This window comes from Chinchilla lanigera, unplaced genomic scaffold (assembly GCF_000276665.1).
Source record: "Chinchilla lanigera isolate Chin_1 unplaced genomic scaffold, ChiLan1.0 scaffold00015, whole genome shotgun sequence".
NCBI classification, from domain to species: Eukaryota; Metazoa; Chordata; class Mammalia; order Rodentia; family Chinchillidae; genus Chinchilla; species Chinchilla lanigera.
The window spans coordinates 14,487,661-14,511,535 of record NW_004955416.1 but is presented as its reverse complement, the minus strand read 5'-3'; the positions used below and the strand labels follow the sequence as shown (position 1 = coordinate 14,511,535).

At 49.5% G+C, this 23,875-nt stretch overlaps 1 protein-coding gene and 2 long non-coding RNA genes across 5 annotated transcripts in view; all 3 read left to right on the top strand.

Moving 5' to 3' along the window:
• The window catches only part of Zscan2 (zinc finger and SCAN domain containing 2), a 15,442-nt gene extending 2,643 nt beyond the window's left edge, over positions 1-12,799 (top strand). For all 3 annotated transcript variants that reach the window (XM_005381500.2, XM_005381499.2, XM_013512512.1), the window contains exons 2-3: positions 1,228-1,743; positions 10,367-12,799. In XM_005381500.2, the coding sequence (XP_005381557.1) occupies positions 1,332-1,743; positions 10,367-11,790 (1,836 nt within the window). In that variant the 5' untranslated portion in view covers positions 1,228-1,331 and the 3' untranslated portion in view covers positions 11,791-12,799. The remainder of the gene's footprint in view (positions 1-1,227; positions 1,744-10,366) is intronic.
• A 4,310-nt stretch (positions 12,800-17,109) lies between these two features.
• LOC106148145 lies at positions 17,110-21,056 on the top strand. Its single transcript, XR_001233318.1, has 2 exons — positions 17,110-17,326; positions 19,662-21,056. It is a non-coding gene; the product is annotated as an uncharacterized LOC106148145 (long non-coding RNA).
• A 496-nt stretch (positions 21,057-21,552) lies between these two features.
• LOC106148144 lies at positions 21,553-23,875 on the top strand. The gene is made up of 3 exons (XR_001233317.1): positions 21,553-21,760; positions 22,308-22,370; positions 22,503-23,875. It is a non-coding gene; the product is annotated as an uncharacterized LOC106148144 (long non-coding RNA).

The following is a 23,875-nucleotide window of genomic DNA, read 5'->3' as shown; positions in this document are numbered from 1 at the left end:
GTTGTGAGTTCAAGACCAGCCTGGACTACAAAGTGAGCTCAAGGCCAGCCTGAACTGCATAAGAGACCCTGTCTCAAAAAGATATATATATTTTCTCAGGCTTGAAAAAAAGTTTTTAAATTGCATCTATTCTGAACATGAAGTTTTTTTCCCTTATTATTTTCATGTTTATTCCCTAAACAGTATAGTATAGCTATTTGCATAGCACTTACATTGTTTTGGGTATTATATGTAATCTAGAGATGATTTAAAGTACATGGAAAGCTATGTGGTGGTGCATACCTGTAAACCCCGCAGTCAGGAGTCTGAGGCAGGGGGATCACCATGAGTTTGAGGCCAGACTAGACTACATAGTGAGTTCAAGCCTAGCTTCAACGATACAGCAACACCCTGAAAACAACAACAAACCCCCCCCAAAAAAAAGAAAAAATAAAATACATGGAAAGATGTGCACAGGTTATTTGCAAATATTACACCATTTTATATGTAAGTGTCTTGAACAGCCACAGATTTTGGTATCTCTGGGTTTCCTGGAACTGTTCCCGTAAGGATACTGAGGCATTTGCCATCAGGTGAAACTCAGAGTGTCTTGAGATCTGATCTATTGCTAATCTGTAAGATATCCTTATAGGATAAGAAGGATGAGTGTTATTATCTGTTCAGTGGTTACTGAGGTTGAGTGATTAACTTGTATGTTAGGTCAAGGTCACCTGCTCTACAGCAAGTCTGAACTGATTTAGAGCAGGGTAAGTCCTGTGTGTGTGTGTATGTGTGTGTGTGTGTATTTTAACATTGCATTTCTGATACTCATTCTTTGGTTTCTTGGAAAGCACAGTGCTGCTATTGTGATTGAATTATTTATTTATTTACTTATGCATTCATTTATTTTTCCATACTGGGGATTGAACTCAGGAGCCTTTGCACTGAACCACATGTCCAGCCCTTTTTATTTTTCATTTTGCAACAAGGTCTTGCTATGTCACTAAATTGCCCAGGCTGGTTTGAATGTAATAGTCCTCCTGCCTCAGCCTCCCATAGTGCTGGGATTACATGCGTGCACCACTGTGTCCTGCAAGAGATCTGTTTTCAGGATGAGGCATTCTTCATTTAAGAGGAACAGGAAACTTGGTTTGTGGATGTAAGGATCACTTGCTGGGTTAACCTGGGCTAGTGTCAGTTGTTTTTAGGATACTTAGTGGCTCTGGTTCTCTGTCTTATTCTTGGCAGGACTTCTTGTTGAGATTGAGATTGAGAAGGTGTCTTCTCTGAAAGCTTGGCTGGAGAAGTCAAGGCTCAAGGCCTGCAGCCTGAGTGATTGTCCATGAAGGTGCATGATGGCTGCAGAGGTGCCAGTAGTGAGTGCTCCCCTGAGCCCTTTGGTCCAGGTGCCTCCAGAGGAAGAAGACCAAGAGGAGGAGGCGGCCACCACTGTGGTCCTGGAGGATGACTCCTGGGTGCAGGAGGCCGTGCTGCAGGAGGACGGCCCTGAATCCGAACTCTCTGCCCAGGGTGCCGGCAAGGGCAGCCCACAGGAGGAGCCCGCAGCTGGGGGACCACGGAGTGCACTCGGCCGCCTCCGAGAACTCTGTCGACGCTGGCTGAGGCCAGAGGTCCACACAAAGGAGCAGATGTTGACCATGCTGCCAAAGGAAATACAGGCCTGGCTGCAAGAGCATCGGCCCGAGAGCAGCGAGGAGGCGGAGGCCCTGGTGGAAGACTTGACCCAGACCCTTCGCGATGGTGGTAAGATGCGCAACCTCATGGGCCCATGGTGGAAGAGAAGGTAGACTCCAGGACAGTACAATGGACAGCGCCTTCCCTCTGCTCTGTCTCAGTGGCAGCCTGTTCTCCCTCCTCTAATGCTCACGCTGTGTGCAGTGCTCGCTCCACATTTCAGAGCAGGAGGGGCTCAAGGACTGCGCTTGGTGCTACATCTGCATAGTGGGCACACGTTTCCTACTTACACGTTTATTTGGAGCAGTTGGGAAGTTAGTAAAGGTTATGGGAAGAGGGGCTGAAGGTCCCCAAAAGCCATGCCTTGGCGCCTTTGCTTGGTTTCGCAACAGGTAGTTCCAAATAACTAGAAGAAAAGTGCAATTTGTTCAAAGTGTTTGTGTTTTAGGAAACCAAAATAAATGACAGGGAAACCAGCTGATACCTAGGGACTTTCTGTGGTATAAAGTCATCTCGGACCCTTGAAAGAGTAGTTCCAAACTTGAGCTCTTTTGAAGGGTTACTGTTTTTTCTGCTCTGTCACTAGTTAGTTGAGGGATCTTGGTTTGCTGTCTCATCGCCCTGTCCGCACTTGGCTTCGGTTGCAGACTGGACTCACTTGATTGGCAGATACTTACTTCAGATCTGCCTGTGCCCCAGGACGGTTTCAGGGCCTGTGGGCATGGTTGCTGTAGTGAACTTCAGAGAAAGGAGTGGGGGAAGGAGAGGTCCCGTGAAGGCTTCCTGGGAGAAGTCAAGTGTAAGCGGGAGGTTGCAGGATGGAGTGGAATGTGGAAAATCATAGGTCAGGGATGATGCCATGGCCACTGAGAGGAGGGACCAGGGTGATGTGTTCCTTCCCATGACAGTGGGGAGAGCTGGCTGGAAAGGCAAAGGGCTTTAGGAAGTGATGGGAGTTTGGGGGAAGGGCGGTGGAGGCTTGGACCGACCAGCACTGGTCCCAGCAGGTTCTAGGCAGAGGGCTCACAGGGCCTGGGAGGAAGCAGAATACAGCAACAGGAAGGAGCTGTGATTAGGGGAGGGGCACACTGGAGGCAGGAGAGCAGCCAGGAAGCTGCCTGCTTGTGTTGTGGGGTGTGCAGTAATGGGGGTCAGCCCGAGATGGGACAGCAGGGGAAGAGGGTGACGTTGGACAGGTGAGAACTAATAGTAGCAATAGCTAGTATTTTCCAGTTTTTTCTGCAGGCCAGGCAGTGCGCTTAGCATCCAATATGAAAAAAATCACGTAAAACTTCAACTTGGGAGATAAGCTGGGTTCTCACGGCCAACAAAGTTAAGTGATATAGCCCAGGCTGGCCTTGAACTCGCATCGATCCTTCTGCCTCAGTCTCCTGAGTGCTGGGATTACAGGTGTGTGCCACCACTCCTGTTTCCAGTTTAAAATCTTAAGGAAAAATAAAAATTTCTCATCCTGTTTCAAGATTTTGTTTACTTGACTCCTGATGGATATAAGTAGTTTGTAATGGACTTCTGCATCTTCAGACAGAGATAGCAGAGGGGTGGAGGGCCGGAGAGAAGACTTTGGGATGGTTATTTAGGTGGGGAGGTCAGCAGGGCATTGGTCTCAGCAGTGTCTTGAGGTGATTATAGCTCTCAGCACTTGCTTGCTGTAGGGCCTGTGCCTCACATCTTTCACCGGACATCTGACCGTGAGACCCGCTCCAGACTTCTGCCTCTTAGACTGTCTTTGTGACTCTTAAACTGTCTTTTGGGACTTTATTTGTTTCACAGATTCCCCCAACTTCTTTGTGATTGCCCCGATCTCTGCACTTTACTTCATCACTTCTCAGACATTTACTGAACACCGCACCACCTGACCTCTGTTGTGTGTGCCCAGTACAGGATATTTGGACATAATCGCCTAGCGGAGGACATGTGGGAGCCTGATTAGATGGTGGTGCTTTAATGTTTGACCAACAGGCACCTGTAGGTGCTCACATTTTGAATGCCTTTCCTGCCGTAAGTCCAGAGCTTTAGTGACAGTTTGTGTGGCAAAGCTCATCTCTGCTTGCGAACGTGAACCCCATCCGCAGCTTTGATTGAAGCTCTTGGGATTTCTCACCTGAGTTTTGTGGCAGCCTCCAGACCCAACCTGCCTTTATCCTCTTGCCTCAACTCTGAAGCTCTTTTCTCCCACCATTGAGCCGCTTAACATCTCCCTACACTCCTTACTATCTGCCACAGCAGGCAGGACCTCCTTCTTCATGGGACCCGTGGCCCCGTGGGACCTGGCTGAGACCTCCCCGGCAGCTGGTCCCCTCCCCAGTCCCCGGCCACAGCCCCTGCTCTGTCAGACCAGGTCTTGCTGCTCCGTGAACATGACTGTGCTTGCTTCTGCGTCTTTGTCCAGGATGGCCATTTCTGACCTCTGAGGTGAAATTCCTGACCTTTGAGTGCCTGCTCACAGAGACCCTCTCCATAAGGCTGTCCTTAGCTCTTCTTTTCTGTCCCCAGTTGACCTACTTGGGGCATCTCTTATCATCTCTACTGGAAGTCATTTCCCCAGGACATTTGGGTTCTTGTCTTTCGGCTTTTTCTTACAGTACATCTTGTTTGCTGCTTATAGGGATACTACTCATTGTTTTTCTTCTAGGAACCAGTCTTCCCTCCTCCTCCCGCACCCCCTCTCATAGTTCCCCCATGTAGTGGGAACTCAAAGCACTGTTGAGATGAATAAGGGAAACCTTCCTGCCTGCGGGTCCCCCGCTCACCTGCTCAGAGGAGGAAGAGGGCAGGCTTCCTCCTTCCAGCCTCTGTCAGGATAAGCATTGATCTGAAAGACAGGCTAAGCTTTGGTCTGAAAACAAAGTGGGTTGAGCACAGATGGAGCAGAACATAGCCCAGGACACTTCTGATCTGCAAAGGAGTAAGAAAGGTTGCACTTAGACCCCAGAAATAAGCAGCTTAGTCCTGCCAAAGAGTGCTTACTCTTACCCTGCGTGGTTTTTATTCTTAGAAGCTACATACTAATCCTTTGCTTATATTCAGCAAATCAAATGAATCTTATTTATGCTAATAAAGCTATTTTTAAAAATAGCATATGCAGCCAAGCATGGTGGTGCATGCCTGTGATCCCAGCATTCTGGGAGGTTGAGGCAGGAATATCAAAAGTTTGAGCCTCGCCTGGGTAACTTAGTGAGCCCCTACCTCAAAATAAAAAGTAAAAAGGGCTGAGGCTGTAGCTCAGTATGAAGGCCCTAGTTTCAATCTCCAATACCAAAAAATTTAAAAGAATTCAGAGTTTGCAGGTATGTGCTGTTCCCACATTTCATGTTGCAAAGCTGCCAGGATCTCAGCTGTTCCGGGCCAGAGTATAAGCTTGCTGCCCAGCCCTCTCTCTGGGAAGGAATCAGCCCACTACTGTCCTAGCCAAGTCATGACCAGCCTTGGCCCCCTCCCCCAGGCCCTGTTTTCCCAGAATAGGCAGTCTCCACATCAGTTTCCCAGCAGTTTAATAAATCAGTCTTAACAACCATAGTTTCCAAAACAGCTGACCACAGCTGCAGTGGTTCACTAGGCACAAACTCCAAGGCAACCACAGATTTCCTCTTATAACCCCATAAAGCCCCAAAGCCTATAAGAGATGGTAGTGTTCTGGTCTAGGTGCCAAGGTTCCCTGTCAAGGTTGTAACTCCAATAGAACCTGTCCTCAGCTCTGGAGCTTGATCTTTTTCTTTTTTTTTTTTTTTTTGTTGTAACTCCAATAGAACCTGTCCTCAGCTCTGGAGCTTGATCTTTTTCTTTTTTTTTTTTTTTTTGGTACCAGAAATTGAACTCAGGACCTTACACTTGCCAGGCAGGTGCTTGTGCTGCTCAGCTATATCCCTGGCCCTTCTTTTTCCTTTTTTTTAAAAAAAATTTTTTTTTCTCTCTTTTTTCCTTTAGAAGAAGAAAACTAGCTAGTTTCATCTTAGATTCATCTACTCCAGCCACAGTTGTGTGTGGGGCACACAGCATTTGTGTGAGTAGACAGGTTTTGAATTTGGAAACCAAAAGTTATGGAGAATCTGCACTGGCTGGGGTAGGGACTTGGGGCGACCCTGTCTGTCTCTTGATAGGAAGCAATTGTGTGGAGGGCTGGACCAGCGACCTCTGGAGGAACATTCCTGATGCATAAAAATCCTCTGGCCAATAGCACAGCATCATCTGGAAATGTGTTTAAAATGCAGATCTTAGCTGGGCTGGTGGCATAGGCCAGTAATCCCAGTACTCAGGAGGCTGAGGCAGGTGAATCACTGTGAATTCAAGGCCACCCTAGACTAGAGTTCAAGGCCAACCTGAACTACATAGTGAGACCCTGTCTCAAAAAAACCCTTCAGAAACAAAAAAATAAAATAAAAATGCAAATCCCACTCCAAAGCTGTCACCAGACAGGGTCTGAGGGTTTCCCAAAGGACATAGATGGGGAACCTTGAACCTTGACTCACAGTTCTCAGGGCGTCAGCAGTGCCCACTCCATAGGATTGATTTTCCAGTTTCTTGGTATGGGACATGCCCTGACAAGGGATTTTTTTTCTTCATTTCTGATGCTGGAGGTTGAACCCAGGGCCTTTCCCCTGCTAATAAGCCAGTGCCATACCCCTGAGCTACATCCCAAGCCCTGGGGCCAGTGAGTTTAGAAAGCTCCAGCAGGTGGTTCTGTTTTACAGCAAAGTTTAAAGACCAGCACTTGAGAGCTTTTACTACTACTACGCAATAGTCTGCCTCGTACAGGCTTATCTGGCAATGCAGAGGAAGTACAGATTACCAATCACACCTTGGGCCTGTGGAAGCGGAGTCTGCATTTAACAAGCTTGCCAGGACTCTTCTGACTTCGAAGTTTGGGAAGGAGTAGAGGTTATCAACTCCAGACCTACTCATGCACTCACAGTGGAGCCAGAGTCTCACAGTTCACCTCTTTGCCATCCTTGGCATCGTCTGGTGTCCATGGTACCAGAAACCAGGTCATCTCAGTTAGGCCTGGTTGCCCCAGCAAAGTGGTCCCTTAATGGTTACATTCATGCACATTCATTTTCCTTAGCAAGAAAGAAGTGGGGAGGATTGGGGGACTATGCAGGAATACATTAGTGTTTAAACTCCAATTCTTAGCTTCAGCACAAAATTTTAATTCACTTAAATTCGGCCTTTGGAATGTATGCCACACAGAACTCTTAGGGAACAGGAGCGTTACAACTGTAAAGTGTTTGGTGGTTGTTTAAACTGATGACAGGGTTCATGGCTGTTTATATCAGTGGTTAGTCTCTCTGGAAGCCAGGGTTCAGGTGGAACCATGGCCCTAGTCACAGGTGCCCAGGTCTGGTTGGCCAGGGCGGTGCTCCGGGGGCAGAGCCCAGGCCAAGCCTGTACCAGGCAGGAGGCTGCATGTAGGCTACTGGCCCAGCCATGGTGTCAGGACTACCAGGCAAGAAGGACTTTGGGGGATATGAGTCACACACACACTAAAGCACCAAAGCCTGCAAGTAACTGTTTTCTTTATTATAGATAGGTTACAGGAGTCTCTGCATCCACAGTAGATTCATCCAACACCCTGTGGATTCCTGAAACAGCAGATAGCACCAAATCCTGTATTTAGTGCCTATTTTCCTATATATCTATGCCTATGATAAAGCTTAACTTAAAAATTAAGTACAGTAAGGGATTACCAACTAAACTAGAACAATTATAACAATGTTATAATAAAAGTTATTTAAAACTTATGAATTAATAAAAATAATTATGAATTGCTGAGTTCTCAATTTTTTTTTTTTTTTTGTCTTTTTGAGACAGGGTCTCGATATGCAGTTCAGGCTGGCCTTGAGCTTACTTTGTAGCCCAGGCTGGTCTCAAACTCACAACGATCCTCCTGCCTCAGCCTCCCTAGTGCTGGAATTACAGGCGTGCACCACCACGCCCGGCTGTCCTTGAACTTGTGATCCACCTGCCTCAGCCTCCTGAGTGCTAGGATTACAGATGTGTCCCACCATGCCTGGCCTTTGAGTTCCAAAATCTTAAAAATATTTTTGAACCTCAGTTGAGCAAGAGTGACTGAAACTCAGAAAGTGAAACTCGGGATAGATGAGGGCAGCTCCTATAGAGCAAGTTCATGTTTCTCCCTGTGTTGAAAGCAGTTTTCCTCACTCGATTATTGTAATACACTTTCTGTTGTGGGTATGGCCAGGCAGGAAATACAAGGCCTGTGGGTGGCCAGGGAATTAATTGCTGCGGACCTGAGTCCCAGGTGTCTGGGGTGGGAAAATACATGAACCTTTGGTTTAGACGAAGCTACAACTGCACCTTTTGTCTACCAATAAAGGGAGACTGGCACTTTAAAAACTGTTGAGTGATTGGATTTTGGACAGTGATCTAATCATTTTGAAAAAACTAATATTGGATCCCTGCATTCTAACTTTAAGCAGAGATAGACTTCTGCTTCTTAAATTACACATAAATAAATTCCAGATAGATTCATACTATCCAAGATCTGAAATGACATGTAGAATATTTTTATTAGTCTGGGGTTGGGGAGGACTTCTCATAAGCATTATAAAAGTAATCAAAACTATATTGAACTCATGAAAAATAGAAGAAAAGTTCTTTGTTTAAAAAGAGAGCTGGGCGTGGGGGCGCACGCCTATAATCCCAGCACTCGGGAGGCCAAGGCAGGAGGATTGTTGCCAGCTTGAGACCAGTCTGGGCTACAAACTGAGCTCAAGGCCAGCCTGAACTGCACAGTGAGACCCTGTCTCAAAAAGACAAAAAAAAAGATACTGAGCTGAGCGTGGTGGTGCATACCTATAATCCCAGCACTCCGGAGGCTGAGGCAAGAGGATCATTGCGAGTTTGAGGCCAGCCTGAGCTACAAAGTGAGCTCAAGGCCAGCCTGAACTGCATAGTGAGACTCTGTCTCAAAAAAAAAGGACACCGAGATGAGTGTGGTGGTGCTCCCCTGTATAACCCCAGCACTCTAGAGACTGAGGCAGGCGGATCACTGTGAGTTCCACGCCAGCCTGCGCTACATAGCAAGACCCCATCTCAAAAACACAAAAATTTTAAAAAAGCTTGCAAGGATTGGAAGGAAATATTTAAAACAAGACTACAGAGTAGCAGATCAAGAGTCAAAATTCTAGATCTCCAAGAGCTACCAATTTGTAAGTCAACTCAGTAGAAAAAGATAAAAGATAGGAATAGGCAGTTTAAAAGTGAAGGAATATAGTTAACTGTGCAAAAAGATCTCTTACGAATTTTGGGGAGATACCCATTTAAGATACTATTCTTTGGTAAATTAGATTCCTTAGATTTCTGAGTGTTTCTAGGAATCCTCTGTCTTTCAGAGCATTTTAGATAATCTTTAAAAGTTAATTTCAGAGGCTAACAGTATAGCCCAGTGGCAGGCACTTGTCTAGTGTGCTTGAGGCCTGGGCCTTTTGCATTACAAAAATAAAATACATCCTCAAGAGCATGCGTCTCTGTGTTTCCTCATGAGTTCTCTCCTCTTCTCAAACTGAAACTCTGTACCCACCAAACAATAACTCTATTCTTCCTACTGCTTCTTGGAAACCAGCCGTCTATTTTCAGTCTTCATGACAGGGGTGGGGCGCAGTACTGGGCACTGAACGTGGCAGTGCCAAGTTACATCACATCCCAGGCCTTTTTTTTTTTCTTTCCCTTTAGAGTCATGGGCCCCGACTGGCCTTGAACTCTGGGGCTCATGATCCTCCCCCTCAGCCCCGAGGTAGCTGGGGACTGTTGCAGCTGGTTTTGTCTATGATTTCAATGATTCTCAGTAGCTCCTGTAAGAGAAATCATACAATTTCTGTCTTTTGGGTTTGACTTATTCCACACAGTATAATTAACGTCTTCCAGGTTTATCTGTGTTGAAGCATGGGGCAGAGTCCCCACCCCTGTGGTGAGGATCAGACCCAGGGCCGCATGTATGCCATGCTGAGCTTTGGTTCCTTTTTAAAGCTATTTTGCTATGTACACCATAGTTTGTTCAGCCTGGGATGTGATACCACTTGGCATTCCCTGGTTCAGCTAAATGTAGAGACATTTGGGTCATCTCCACCTTTGCCTGTCGCAGATGCTAAGTCTTGGCTTTCATCTTTTTTTTTGTTGTTGTGGTTTTCAAAACCTCATTATATGAGGTTTTGAAAAGGGATTGAGCCTTAGGAATACCTTGGTGATACCAACAAAAAAAAACTTGTCATCCAATTACCAAATGTAATTGAACACCTACTAAGCATCAGCACCATGGTGAGTTTTGACGGTCATTGTCTGTTGTCCTTCAGTTAGGATTTTCAGATTCCCATGTGGCCCTATTTCTTGGTGGAGAAACAGGTAGACATGAAACACAAATCTTTGAAACTCTTTGTGTTTACTACAAAGATGTCAGGCCTGACAGCTAAATATCCAGTTGTTAAACCTGGATTGATGGGTTGCTTTCAGCAGGGGATGAAACCCAGGGTCTCACAGCTGCTAAGCAGAGGCTTTATCATAGCCCCAGGCCCAAAGCTACCTGCTTTTTAAAAGTTTTAAGGATTTTCTAGTTTCATTTCATCAGAAGTTTCATTTAAAAAACTTTCCCCTTTGATTTCGTTTTCTCCTCATGCCAGGGAATTGAGTGGACCTTGTTTGTTTTTCTCCAACATTTCAGATTTTGAGATACAGAGACAGAATGGGGAGAACCCTAGTCCGGACCTGTTTGAGATGCTCTCGGGAATCCCCAAGGGAAGTGGCGCGCAGCTGTCTGACGGGGACAGTGACTCCGAGAGAGACTGCAGCCTGCAGGGGCCCCGGGGAGCCGCCACCAGTGAGGATGCTGGGGAGGCGCCAGCCCAGGGCGGGGAGCTCGGCCAGCTCATAGGCCTTCAGGGCACCTACCTGGGTGAGAAGCCCTACGAGTGTCCCCAGTGCGGAAAGACCTTCAGCCGGAAGTCCCACCTGGTCACGCACGAGCGGACCCACACCGGGGAGAAGTACTACAAGTGCGATGAGTGCGGCAAGAGCTTCAGTGACGGCTCCAACTTCATCCGCCACCAGACGACGCACACCGGGGAGAAGCCCTACAAGTGCAGGGACTGTGGGAAGAGCTTCAGCCGCAGCGCCAACCTCGTCACCCACCAGCGCATCCACACGGGCGAGAAGCCCTTCCAGTGCGTCCAGTGCGGCAAGAGCTTCAGCCGCAGCCCCAACCTCATTGCGCACCAGCGCACGCACACGGGCGAGAAGCCCTACTCGTGCCCCGAGTGCGGCAAGAGCTTCAGCAACCGCTCCAGCCTCAACACGCACCAGGGCATCCACACGGGGGAGAAGCCCTACGTGTGCAAGGAGTGCGGCGAGCGCTTCAGCTACAACTCCAACCTGATCCGCCACCAGCGCATCCACACGGGCGAGAAGCCCTACGAGTGCCCGGACTGCGGGCAGCGCTTCAGCCAGAGCTCGGCGCTCATCACGCACCGCAGGACGCACACGGGCGAGAAGCCCTACCAGTGCAGCGAGTGTGGCAAGAGCTTCACCCGCAGCTCCAACCTGGCCACGCACCGCAGGACCCACCTGGTGGAGAAGCCGTACAAGTGTGGGGTGTGCGGCAAGAGCTTCAGCCAGAGCTCCAGCCTCATCGCGCACCAGGGCATGCACACGGGCGAGAAGCCCTACGAGTGCCTGACGTGCGGCGAGAGCTTCAGCTGGAGCTCCAACCTCATCAAGCACCAGCGCGTGCACACGGGCGAGAAGCCCTACGCGTGCGGCGAGTGCGGCAAGAGCTTCAGCCAGCGCTCGCAGCTCGTGGTGCACCAGCGCACGCACACCGGCGAGAAGCCCTACCCGTGCCTCATGTGTGGCAAGAGCTTCAGCCGCGGCTCCATCCTGCTCATGCACCAGCGCGCGCACCTGGGGGACAAGCCCTACCGCTGCCCCGAGTGCGGCAAGGGCTTCAGCTGGAACTCGGTGCTCATCATCCACCAGCGCATCCACACGGGCGAGAAGCCCTACAAGTGTCCCGCGTGCGGCAAGGGCTTCAGCAACAGCTCCAACTTCATCACGCACCAGAGGACTCACGTGAAAGAGAAACTGTACTGACGCGGCCGGGCTCAGGGAGGGGAGCCAGAGCCAGGGGCCGCACTCCCGCTCGTTCTGAACGGAGGCAGTTACGCTGCCGGGCTGGGACCTTGCTTGGCGGGAGTCAGGCCCCTACCATGTAGGAATAGCAGGGGCTGGCAGGTTGGGAAGTTGGGTCCTTCTCTGTCACGTTCACGATGTGGCTGGCCGCTCTCCTGATTCTCCCTGGTAATGCTGCTCCATGTGGACTGGGTCCTCGGAGAAACACTGGGCAGCCATTCTGGTTCTGGTTGTTCAGCTGCCACAGCCAGCCTGATCGGGCCGAGGTCCCTCTAACCCGGCCTCCGGGCTCTGGCGTCTAGGGCATGGGTCCGGGTGTGGGCGTTCTGTGATCCTGTCATCCACATGACGGGGAGGCCCTTTTCCATCTCGCGAATGTGTCCGGCACAGAAGCAGGAGGGACGGGGCCTGCCAAGACTGGCGGTCTGCAGGCTCATTCCTGTTCTTCCCGTGAGGGGCGCCATATGCAGTGAGAGGTCTGCGAGCCCAGCTGCCCACTGTGCTGGGTGGGGCTCCTGTCAGCAAGGTGACACCGCCCTGCATGCTGCCCTCTCGGCTCTGCACATTGTGTACTCCTCCTCGTTTCTGTGTCTTTATTTTATATATGCAGGTCTAGGTGTTTGTTCGGGAACTTTAGAATACCAAGAACAGGATTTTTTAAGGAAGTGCTGACTTTGAGGGCAGACATCAGATCTCCTGGAGAGCTCTGGGCTTGAGTGAGGAGTTTGTCCTAGATTCCCGTGTCATCTTGGCTGCTCCCAGGACTTTGTTCTTGGGATGCGGAGCCATGAGACAGTGAAGTCAGGGACTGACAGCAGGTGGTGGGTTGGTTAGATGGGAAGAGGTGAGCAGATGGGTATCCTGGAAATGTGAAGCTGCTTTCTACTTGTGGGGCCTGGGCTCGGGCGCCTTGTTCTTACGGGATGGAAGCTCCACACTGCCTAATAAAATAGACTCCCATGCTTTCCCAGAGCCTGTCTTCTGATATGTGTTACAAACCTGAACGCGGTTGTTTGGACTCCAGCCTCACTCCCAACACCTTGCACCTTGCACAGAGTAGCCAAGACCTTTGGGGGAAGAGGCTTCAGAAAGCACACTTTTGGGGACTCTGTACTCTGGCCCCTGCTCTTTGTGAGCCCCACTTTCAGTCTGTCCGCAGGACTTCGGCGCAGCTGTATTGGCTGAGCAGTGGAGTGACGTTCTGCAGAGGCCTCTGCAATCATTTCTTTCCAGAGTCAGTTCCGTTAGGCACAAGTGGAACTTCTAGCAGTAGTGGTGGTTAAACCAAGCCGGCAAGGCTGGGAATGCCCACTCCTGATTCTGTCCCTTCGGGGCATTTGGCCAGAGGGTCTCCGAGTACTAGGTGCTGGGGAAGCTCAGGAACGAGAAGCCCTGTAGCTGGCCAGCAGGAGGCTCCCATCTGGGAAGATGTGAGAGCTGCCTGGCCAGGGTGAGGTAGATAGGACAGACTTGTGGCTGACCCTGAGTTCCTGATTTTTTTTTTTTTTTTTTTGAGTACCCAGAGTTGATTATTAGAGGAATCTTGAGTTGAAGGAGATCTTTAAGTCTTCAGAGTTAATATTAAGCTTTTTGAAATTTTCTTTTTTTTTTTCACTCCTGCCTGCCTGGTAGAAACACAAAATATCCTGGAGAAAAAGAAGTAAGATTAGCTGGAATTGGCAGAATTGGGCTAGAGTCAGGCTGGGAAAATGACAAACTGTAACTCTTGAAAGTTTGAGTGCGTGTCACTTCACCTCATGTCGCACTTCCTGACTTCAGGGTCACAGAGGCAGAGAGGGCTGGTGTCCAGCAGCCCTCATGGGGCTCTCTTTCAGAGGAAAGGACATGGGTATCTTCTGCTGAGAAATTCCAACAAGCTTTTGTCCCCTTGGCAGTTCTTACACCACGTTGCAGCTTGCAACTGTTGCACCTGTTTCTGTGACAGTATGTGTGTCTTTAAGGGACTAAGCTGTTATCCTTAGTTGTTAAGATCAGAAGAATAAACTGGGCTTTGTAGCACATGCCTGTAATCCCAGTGGTTGGGAGGCTAAGGCAGGAGGATCACCATGCATTTGAGACCAGCCTGAAGGATATAGTGAGACCCTGTCTCAAAAAAACAAAAAAGTTCAAGCCCAGCGTGGTGACTTAGTGAGAACCCCCCTCCCCCAAAAAAGGCTGGAGACATAGCTCAGTGCAAAGACCTTGGGTTCAATCCGCAGTACTGCACACACACGTGCACACACGCACACACAAAACCAAAGAAACAGCCTTGGGACAATAAGAAATCTAGAATAAGTAGTAAAAAAAAAGTGAAAAAGCAGTTGGGGCTGGGGATATAGCTCAGCGGCACAGCGCCTGCCTGGCAAGCGTGAGGTAGCGAGTTTGATTCCCAGTACCCCCCCCAAAAAAAACCCAAAGCAATTGCTTCAGCTGAGCATGGCCCTCAGGTCCAACATGGCAAGTCTGTGACCTGGGTCACTGTGCACTCCCAGTCCCCTCGCTGGCCTTGTGCCTTTGACTTCCTCAAATCTGAGCGTCTGGACCTTGTGGTATGGGCACTCAGGACCTGTCCATGTTGCCCCTCGGCTCCTCCCTCTGGGCTCAGCCTGTGGATGGATGGGCCTCAGAGCGTAAGGACCTCTGCCTGCTGTCTCACTTGGCTCTCAGGGCACTGCCAGGCCTGGTCTCCAGCCTCCTGTCTCTTGGCATCCCCTCCTGGACTTGTTCCTGAGACTAGCGGACCTCGCCGCCTCACGTTTCCTGTGAGTGCCCCCGTCCCCCAGTCTCCCCCAGCCCCAAACCTGGGTGTCAGCCACGGCTCCTCCCTCCTTACCCTGCACATCCACCTGGCTGCGTCCTAGCTCCCAGGCTGCAAAGAACATACTGAAGCCTTGACCTGGAAACCTTCGTGGAAGAGAAGATAGGAGAGTGGTGAATGGTTAAATAAATTTAACAAAAAAGACACATTGCCATGAATCCCCTCGAATACCCCCCCTTGCTTCAAGCACACCCATCCCATTTTTCTTGCCACTTTCTGAAGCAACTCTGGAAGTCCTCTGTCCTGAGTGTCTTTAGCTGTGGTGTCATGGCTGCTTCCATGTCTTGAATTCATTTAAAACGTTGACCTTTCATAGTCATTTTGGCTTTGGGGAAGAGCCAGAAGTTGCCCAGTGCCAGATCCAGTGAGTAAGGTGGATGAGGATAGGTCATGATGTTTCTGTGAGCTGCCTTTCCATGGGACGACCCTCAGCAGCAGTGTTCAGTTTTGATCACATCTCCTGTGACACTCAGGAAAGACTTGTAGAACTGCTTCAAAAAGTCACAAGAGCAATGGGATAAGTGTGAAGCAAAGGGTACCTTGATGGGCGTTCATGGCAGTGTGTCTTTTAGTGTAATACATTATTTTATTTATTTATTTTTGTCTTTTTGAGACAGGGTCTTACTGCAGTTCAGGCTGACCTTGAGCTCACTTTGTAGCTCAGGCTGGTCTCGAACTCGCAACAATCCTCCTGCCTCAGCCTTCCGAGTGCTGGGATTATAGGCATGCGCCACCATGCCCGGCTCCATTATTTGATTTAAACATGCACCATGTTGTTTGATTATACTGCCTAAAGTGGCTTCTTTACCCCGTCCCTAAGCCTGCACCTTCCCCCTCCTGGACTCTCCCCGCCTCTCCAGTGTGAGTCTCCAAGCACTTGGACTTGCTGCATTCATTGCTAAGCAGATGGCTCTGAGCTGTTTGGGTTGTTTGGAGCAGTAATTTCAGAAGATGCACTCTCCGCTAGACTATACCCCTTCAGAGGAAGGAGTGTGCTCTTCATTTTTGCAGCAGCCAAAATGAAGTTCAGTCTCTGTGCTTTTTTTTTTTTTTTTTTTTTTTGGTCTTTTTGAGACAGGGTCTTGCTATGCAGTTCAGGCTGGCCTTGAGCTCACCTTGTAGCCTAGGCTGGTCTCGAACTCGCAACGATCCTCCTGCCTCAGCCTCCCAAGTGCTGGGATTACAGGCGTGCGCCACCATGCCCGGCTTTCCTCTGTGACTTATGAAGCAAGAACCATAAAAGGCATTCAGTGTGGGAAGAGCATATCTTTTCCTCTTTGCAAAGATCTGATATAGAAGTGTAATGTTTGACCTGTGCACGTCCGAAAGGACCATGAAGCTCGGGTTGCATGAGGACCTATAAAGGTCAGCAGACTGGCAAAGGAGTCCAGGTTTACAGAAGAAGGGGCACCACATAGAACAAGTACGGCGGGAAAGGCCCATGCACAGCTGGGCCTGACCCACCCCCAAGACTAAAGTGGAAGGAATACAACAGAAATATGCTGGAGTGGGAAGCCCAGTCTCACCAGGTAGGAAAGGAAAAGGACAAGGTACATTTGAAGATACACTTGAGAAGATGCAGGAATAGAGGGATCTTCTGTACAGCTTTCATTAACAACTGCTAAGGGGGGCGGGGGCAAAGGAGTGCTTTACTTCCTTTCTGCCACTACAGCATAATCCAGGGCCTGGTCCAGTGGTGGAGCAAGTAGATTGCTCTACAATTAGCTGGTTTTTTGTTTGACTTTTTGTCTTTTTGAGACAGAGTCTCACTATGCAGTTCAGGCTGGTCTTGAACTCACTTTGTAGCCCAGGCTGCCCTTGAACTGGCAACCATCCTCCTGCCTCAGCCTCCCGAATGCTGGAATTACAGGTGTGCACCACCACGCCGAGCCTATAATTGGTTGTTGAATGAATAAGCATCAGTGGTACTTATCTCGAACCAACCAGGACTGTGTGCACAATGGGCCAGGAGGGAGATCGCAGAAGTGAAGCATTACCACAGCAGGCATCAAGAACACACCATCCTCATTAACTGGGGACTGAAACTAGGGCTCATAATATATATATTTCTTTTCTATTTCTCATGAGATGGTCTCGATAAGTTGCCTAGGCTGGGCTCGAACTTGTGATCCTTCTGCCTCGGTCTCCCAGTGAGAAACAAACTTTAAGTGGCAGAGACTCTGAGCTGGGATTCCAGGGCCATACTAACCATGACCTCAGGCCGAGCGCCCCGGGTTATTCAGCTGCCCTAACGCCTTAGGAGGAAACGCTCTGAACAGAGCCCTGATGCTCAGAGCCACCAGCGCGGCGCAGGGCGAGGCTCCCACCTCCCCCAGGACGCAGGACCAACACCCCTCAGCTGCACCTGCTCTAGTCTGGGCGCTAGACCCCCACAAGCGGGTAGTCCTCAATGTTCGTCAGAGGCAAACCTGAGCCGCTCTCATAGTTTATTGGTTAATGCTGCTGTTCGACGAAAGACAGAGCCCTTCGGGAAATGTAGTTCGGGAGCGTACCAGGCCTTCCGGCGCTGGGCTTCCGCTTCCGGTAGCCACTGGCGGCTCTAGTGCTACAGCTGAGGGTCTGTGCTGGGCTTCGAGCGCTGCTTGGGACTTCACGTGGCCGCGGAGAAAGTTCTATGGGGCTGAGTCGTCCGCAGCCGCAAGCCCTAGACGGGCAGGAGTGGGTGTCACCTGGGGCCTGGGCCGCCTCACACCTCTGGGTGGGCGTGACGGCGGAGAGCAGCGTCCTTTTGGCTTTTGCTCGGCCGAGCGTCCCTTGTTCTGGGGAGGCAAATGCAGTAAGGGGAGGGAGTACTTCCTAGGCTACTGGCCCCGAGCGTCCGGCCTGGTGGGCGGAGGATAGCAATGGTTAATACCTTGTGTATTGTTTTATTTATTTATTTATTTGTCTTTTTGAGACCAGGGCTCACTATGCAGTTCAGGCTGGTCTTCAGCTCACTTTGTAGCCCAGGCTGGCCTCGAACTCGTAACGATCCTCCTGCCTCAGCCTCCTGAGTGCTGAGATTACTTGAGTGCACCACTACTCCCGGCCACGCCCGGTTATTGTTTTTCTTTTTCCTTTTTTGGTACCAGGAATCGAACTCAGGACCTTGAATCTGCCAGGCAGGCGCTTGTGCCACTGAGCTATATCCCCGGCCCCTAAGCGCTTTTTTCTTTTATTTATTTTCTTTTTTTCTTTTGTTTGTTTTGTCTGAGACAGGGTCTCGCTATGCAGTTCAGGGTGGCCTTGAGTGCCCAGGCTGGTTTCATGTTATCTTTAAATTAGTTACTCAGAGTTCAAGATACAGGCATTTAAATTTCCAGAAAATATTAGCTCAAACCTTTCTTTTCAGTGAACTAAGAGAAATTAGTATAACTATCTTAACTGTCTTGTGTGTGTAAATATATATTTTGCTTTTTCCTTCTTTTTTCCTTTCCCCATCCCAGTTTCTCTTTCTCTTTGAGCAGTTTCTTCCCATTTCACAATATCTATTATACATTTTGGGTCTTATTTACTCTTTCAGTGTCTCACACTAGGGAGACAATAAGATATTTGTACATGTGCATCTTGTTTATTTCACTTATGAGTATGATCTCAAGTTGCATCCATTTTATTTATCAACGTCTCCAGTTCATACTTTTTTATGGTTGAGTAGTACTCCACTGTATAAAAAGATCACATCTTTTTTATCCATTCCTCAGTTGATGGGCATTTGGGTTTTTTCCAAGATCCAGCTATTACAAATTGTGTTGCTATAAACATGGGTGCATATATATCACTGTGGTACAATGTTTTTTGTTTTTGTTTTTTGTCTTTTTGAGACAGGGTCTCGCTATGCAGTTCAGGCGGGGCTTGAGCTCACTTTGTAGCCCAGGCTGGTCTCGAACATGCAACAATCCTCCTGCCTCAGCCTCCCGAGTGCTGGGATTACAGGCATGAGCCACCACCCTGGCAGTACAATGTTTTTAATTATAGGAAGATATCCAGCAGGGGAATAGCTGGGTCAAATGGGACCACTAATCCTAGTTCTTTGAGCAATCTCCACACTGATTTCCACAGTGGTTGCACCAGTCTACACTCCCACCAACAGTGGAGAAGTTTCCTTTTTCCCCAAAGCCCCTCCAGCATCTGTTATTGGTTGATTTCTTGATGATGGCCATTCTTTCTGGGGTGAGATGGAATCTCAGTGTTGTTTTAATTTGCATCTCTCGAATGACCAGTGATGATGTTGAACATTTTTTCATATATTTATTTGCTGTTTGAATTTCTTCATCTGAGAAATGTATATTCATCTCGCATGCTCGTTTTTGGATTGGGTCTTTCCATTTGGGAGGTCTGATTTTTTTTTTGAGTTTTTCATATGTTTTCCAGAGCAATCCTGTCTGAGGAACAGCTGGAAAACATTTTTTCCCACATTGTGGTTGTCTCTTCACTCTTGGTGGCTTCTCTTGCTGTGAAAACCTTTTTAATAAGATGAGATCCCACTTGTTGATTCTTTGTGATATTTCCTGTGCGATCAGGGTTTTATTCATAAAGTGCCTACACCAATGTCTTTACGAATTTTATCTATTCTATCTTGCAGCAGATTTAGTGTTTAATATTTAGATCTGTGGCCATTTCAAATTTAGTTTGGTGCATGGTGAAAGATATGTGTCCAGTTTTAATCTTTGGCATGTGCAGAGCCAGTTTTTCCAGCCTCGCTTATTAAAGAGGCTATGTTCCAGCAAATGTGTTTCGCACTTTTGTCAAAGATAAGGTGGCAGCCGGGCATGGTGGTACATGCCTGTAATCCCAGCACTTAGGAGGCTGATTGGCCCAGATTGGCCCTGATCCCTAGTCCTCGACTCTTAGCAACCTTCAGAAGCTGGCTCGCCTGTCATAGAGAACCACACTCCACAGGGTATAGAGGGGCCATCTGCGAGGCTGTCTTCTTTGCTTCTTTGCCTCAGTGCTGTGGGACTAACCTTGTGATTTTCACTAGAGTTCACTTTGTAATTTGTGTTTCTGTTTCTAGGATTTCAAGAGTTCGACGTAGTGACTCAAGGGCAGGTGGCTTTCCAGTGAGACGCTGGGAGAGGTTTGAGTTTTGGAGCACAGCTGTCGGGTTCTCTGAGCTGAACGATGGCAGTGGCTGTGGCCCAACAGACACAAACTCCTGAAGCGCAGGAAGAGCTTCGCACAGTGAGGCTGGAAGAAGATTCCTGCTGGAAGCAGGAGGTTTCCCTTCCAGGCAATGCCTCTGGACCAGAGCCCTCCTGCCACAGCTTTTGGCATGTCTGCTCCCAGGAAGCACCAGAACCCTGGGAAGGCCTCATCCAGCTCCGGAAGCTCTGTTGCCGCTGGCTGAGACCAGACAGTACGAAAGAGCAGATCCAGGAGCTCCTGGTCCCAGAACAGTTCCTGACCCTCCTTTCCCCAGGAGATCAGATCTGGGGCCCACAGCAGCATCCTGAAGTGTAGCAAAGGCTGTAGCCCTGCTGGGAGACAGCTGCAGGTAAGACAGGACAGCGTCCTTCTGAGTCGTTCACATAGAGCACCCCCCGCCCTCCCCCGCGCAGTGGCCGCCGTGGGGGTGATGTGTGATACTCTGGTATTTGCGTCCAACTGCAATTTGCTATTCCCTGGCCCTGGAAGCTGCAATTTTCCTTGCAAGTTCACTCGGGCTCTTCAAGGAAGGCCCAGCCGGTTCTTTTCTGAGTGTTGCTGCCTGCTGTTAAATAAGAGAACTGCCTGGAATGCCTGAGACGTGCATGTGGCTGGGAGGACACTTCGAATTCTGCTGCAGCCAGCTGGGAGCAGGTGGCTCCACGGTCACTGTGGGCACTTCTGAGCCTGTTGCAGAACTGCTGAATCATTTGGTCATGCTCTGTGGGTTTGGTTTTTTTTTTCAAGACAGGGCCAACTTGCAGTGATCCTTCTACTTCATCTTCCCCAGTGTTAGAGCTACAGGCGTGCGCTTCCTTGCCTAGAAATCCTGTGTTTTGCCTCGGGGTTGGCAGGGCAGGTGGGAGCAGCTGCAGGAGAGCAGGGTGGCTGGGCTGGGCCTTGTCCCTGTGGAGTCTTCACATGGCCAGACTCCCTCCTTTGCTGCTGCAGGCCACCACCACCAAGCCAAGGCCTGGAGAACGGGAAGGTGGCAGGATGCACTGGGGCTGAGGAACCAAGAATTTTGGGGAATTTTCCGAGTCCATGAAAAACTGCTGCCGCCACGCAGCCGCCATGTGCACTGGACGGTGGCCCAGCGGGTGCAGGAGAGGGGCTTCCTGTGGGCCTGGGCAGCGCTCCTGAGCCGGGGAGGCTGTGGGCAGGGCTGATCTGGGCCTGCGCAGGAGCACAGTCCCTGGATGGCCTCTGATGTGCAGAACAAACAGGGCTTGGGAATAAATGGAACAGTTTTTCACTCCTAAAATAGTTTCTATTGTGTTTGCTTTTACACTCTTTCCTGACAGCATTCCAGAGACTCATTAACCCTGGAACACAGCACAGTCTACATTATTACCATGGTACCTGATTAGACTCATAAAATGTGATTATTCAGTAATGAGGCTTTTTTCTTAAAACAAAGAACTTACCAAAATAAATATCATTTATCAAAAGAACTCACTGTGATGAGCTGTACTTTACATGTCATTGCCTTTTTTTTTTTTTTTTTTTTTTTTCAACACAACATTAAGAGTTTTTCTTTAAGAATTTCTTAAAGGTGGTCTTCAGGCCATCTCAGGGTGCCTCAGCTCCATGCTCTCCCAGCAGGAAAGCAGTTTGCAGCTTGGAACTGGGAAGCACTTAATAAATGCTGGCAGAAGCCGGGTGTGGTGGCACATCCCTGTAATCCCAGCACTCAGAAGGCTGAGGCAGGAGGATTGCCTGGGCTACGTACTGAGACCTGTCCCCCCAAAAAGAAAACAACAACAAATGCTGACAGAACTGACACCTTGTTTATCCAGTCTCAGCGTCTGTCTTAACTGTGCGACTTGGCTCCGCCCAGGTTCTGCTTTCCAAAAATAGACCCTTCACAGGACATCAGTTTGCTGCCATCACTGAGACTTTGCAAAGAGCCTGTTGTTGGAGAGTTTGAGAACTATTCTAGAAATCAATTTCAGAATTTTTCCCAAGGTCAGTGCTATGGCTTGTGTGTAGATGTCCCCCAAAGCCTCATGCAGTCATAGGTGGGCTTTGTCAAAGGTGGCTGGATCTAGAGTGTGTGAGGCGGGGATTGATTCATGGTGCAGTGCTAGGGTCAAGGGCCCTAGGGTTAAGGGTGTGAGGGATTAATGGTGGTGCACGCCTATAATCCCAGCACTCGGGACCCTAAGTAGCTGGATAAGATATAAGGGATAGAAAGAACTATGGCTGTCCCTTGCTGGGTTGCTTTGCTACCTTCTACCCCCATGAACTTTTCTCCTCTGTGATGCCACCCTGCCTCGGCGCCAGCTGATTATGGAGTGAAACCGCTACAAACTGTGAGCCAAATAAAGGTGGCAGGGTGTCGTGGCAGAGAGAAACAGTCCACAGGTGCATGCCTATAATCCTAGCACTCGGGAGGCTGAGGCAGGAGGCTTGCCATGAGTTTGAGGCCAGCCTGGGCTATGTAGTGAGACCCAGTCTCCAAAAAAGAAAAAGAAACAAAACTAATAGCAACAATCCTCATTCTCATGTATAGATGGCAGGGACACTGGCGTCAGGTTCAGGGCACTTGCCTTGACCCGAAGGAATCTGATTTCCGGTGAGTCCTGAGTGGCACGGTTGAAGAGGGAGAGGCGGTTCTAAACACCGAGCCTGAACCCCAGGACAGCGACTGATGTCTGTGAAGAATTCACAAGCCCCAAAACAGGGCTCTTCTCATGTCCTCCTCCAGGGCTTCAGCCTCAACCTCCTCAACACGGCAACATCGTCCCTGAGCCAAGAATGTGGGTGACATCCCTGCATGTTCAGTGCCTCTGTGTCCGTGGCATGTCCGGCCCTGTGCCAAGCGCTTCACCTACAGCCTCAGTGACCATCTCAGCCGCTCACCAGACCGTCCTGTGACAAGGCCCCGTTTCACAGAGGGGACGACCCACATCGCCCTGACACTCGTGTCTTCGTCACTACGCCGTCAGCCTCCGGGCTCTGCAAACCACTCTAAGGTCAGGAAGGGTGCAGAGAGTCAGTCACTCCGGCATGTCCCCTCCGCAGCCCACTGGGTAAGGGACCCTGGGTAAGGGACAGCACCCTCACAGGACGGTGAGCAGCTGAAAGCCAAGGGTTCCTGCCTCCCTCATGGCCCTGGGCGGCCTAGCCAGGGGGCCCTTAACCCACGGGGCTCCTTCCTCCCGTCCACAGCACACCTCACTTCGCTGCGGCCCTTGTCCTCATCTGCAGGACAAGGCAGTGGCAGTGACCGAACAATCACACTAACTCTGAGGCCATCATTCAAACATCTGATCCTGGGAGAAGGCCATGGCCATGGCCCTGGGCAGGGTACAGAGTCACAAGCTCTAAAACGTGTGTCAATAGTAAGCACCGTAAATCAGGCCAGTGCACTTACACCCTAATCCTCCTACGCTGACAGACAATCGGAAGGCGGCTCTCACCTGCTGTCTCTACTCCTTGCAGTCTTTGGCATCCTTTGGGCAGCCGGGCAGCAGCTCACAGCTCTCACCAGGAGACCCCTCTGCTCTGTGCTCCCCGCTCCCAGCCCCGGGTGGCAGCTGCCCTGGCCGCCGCCTCCAGACGCCTCCCTCCCTCCCTCCCTCCCTGCAGCCTCGCCCGTGGGCTTGAGGCTTCCGGGCCAGGCCGTGACTGACTGCTACACGTCCCACCAGTGCTTTTCAGCAAAGCGGCTTTTAAATTCACACATCAATTCTACTATTTTCTAAATTACTCACTTCTGCTTTTACTTGGTGAAATACTATAGCTTCCTCAGTGGCATGCCGGCAATTCAGCTGCTTTGCAACATTTGCCAATTTCTGAGATGTAAATACTCCCACCATAGTAATTTCAAGCTATCAACGTGACACTGCTGAGCACGGAGCTGGGGAGAAGCTACGAAATGAGCTCTCCCGAAGAGGCAGAAATGACTGAGGAGACCCCAGGAAATGCTAGGAATGATCCCATCTTGAAAGTGAAAACATTAAATGTCTTTAAAATGGAACCTCTACTAACTTCACATATTCAAGCCCAGTTTTAGTAAAAGTAACTATCTTACTTTTCTCATTGCTGAGACAAAATACCTGACACCCCAAGTTAAAG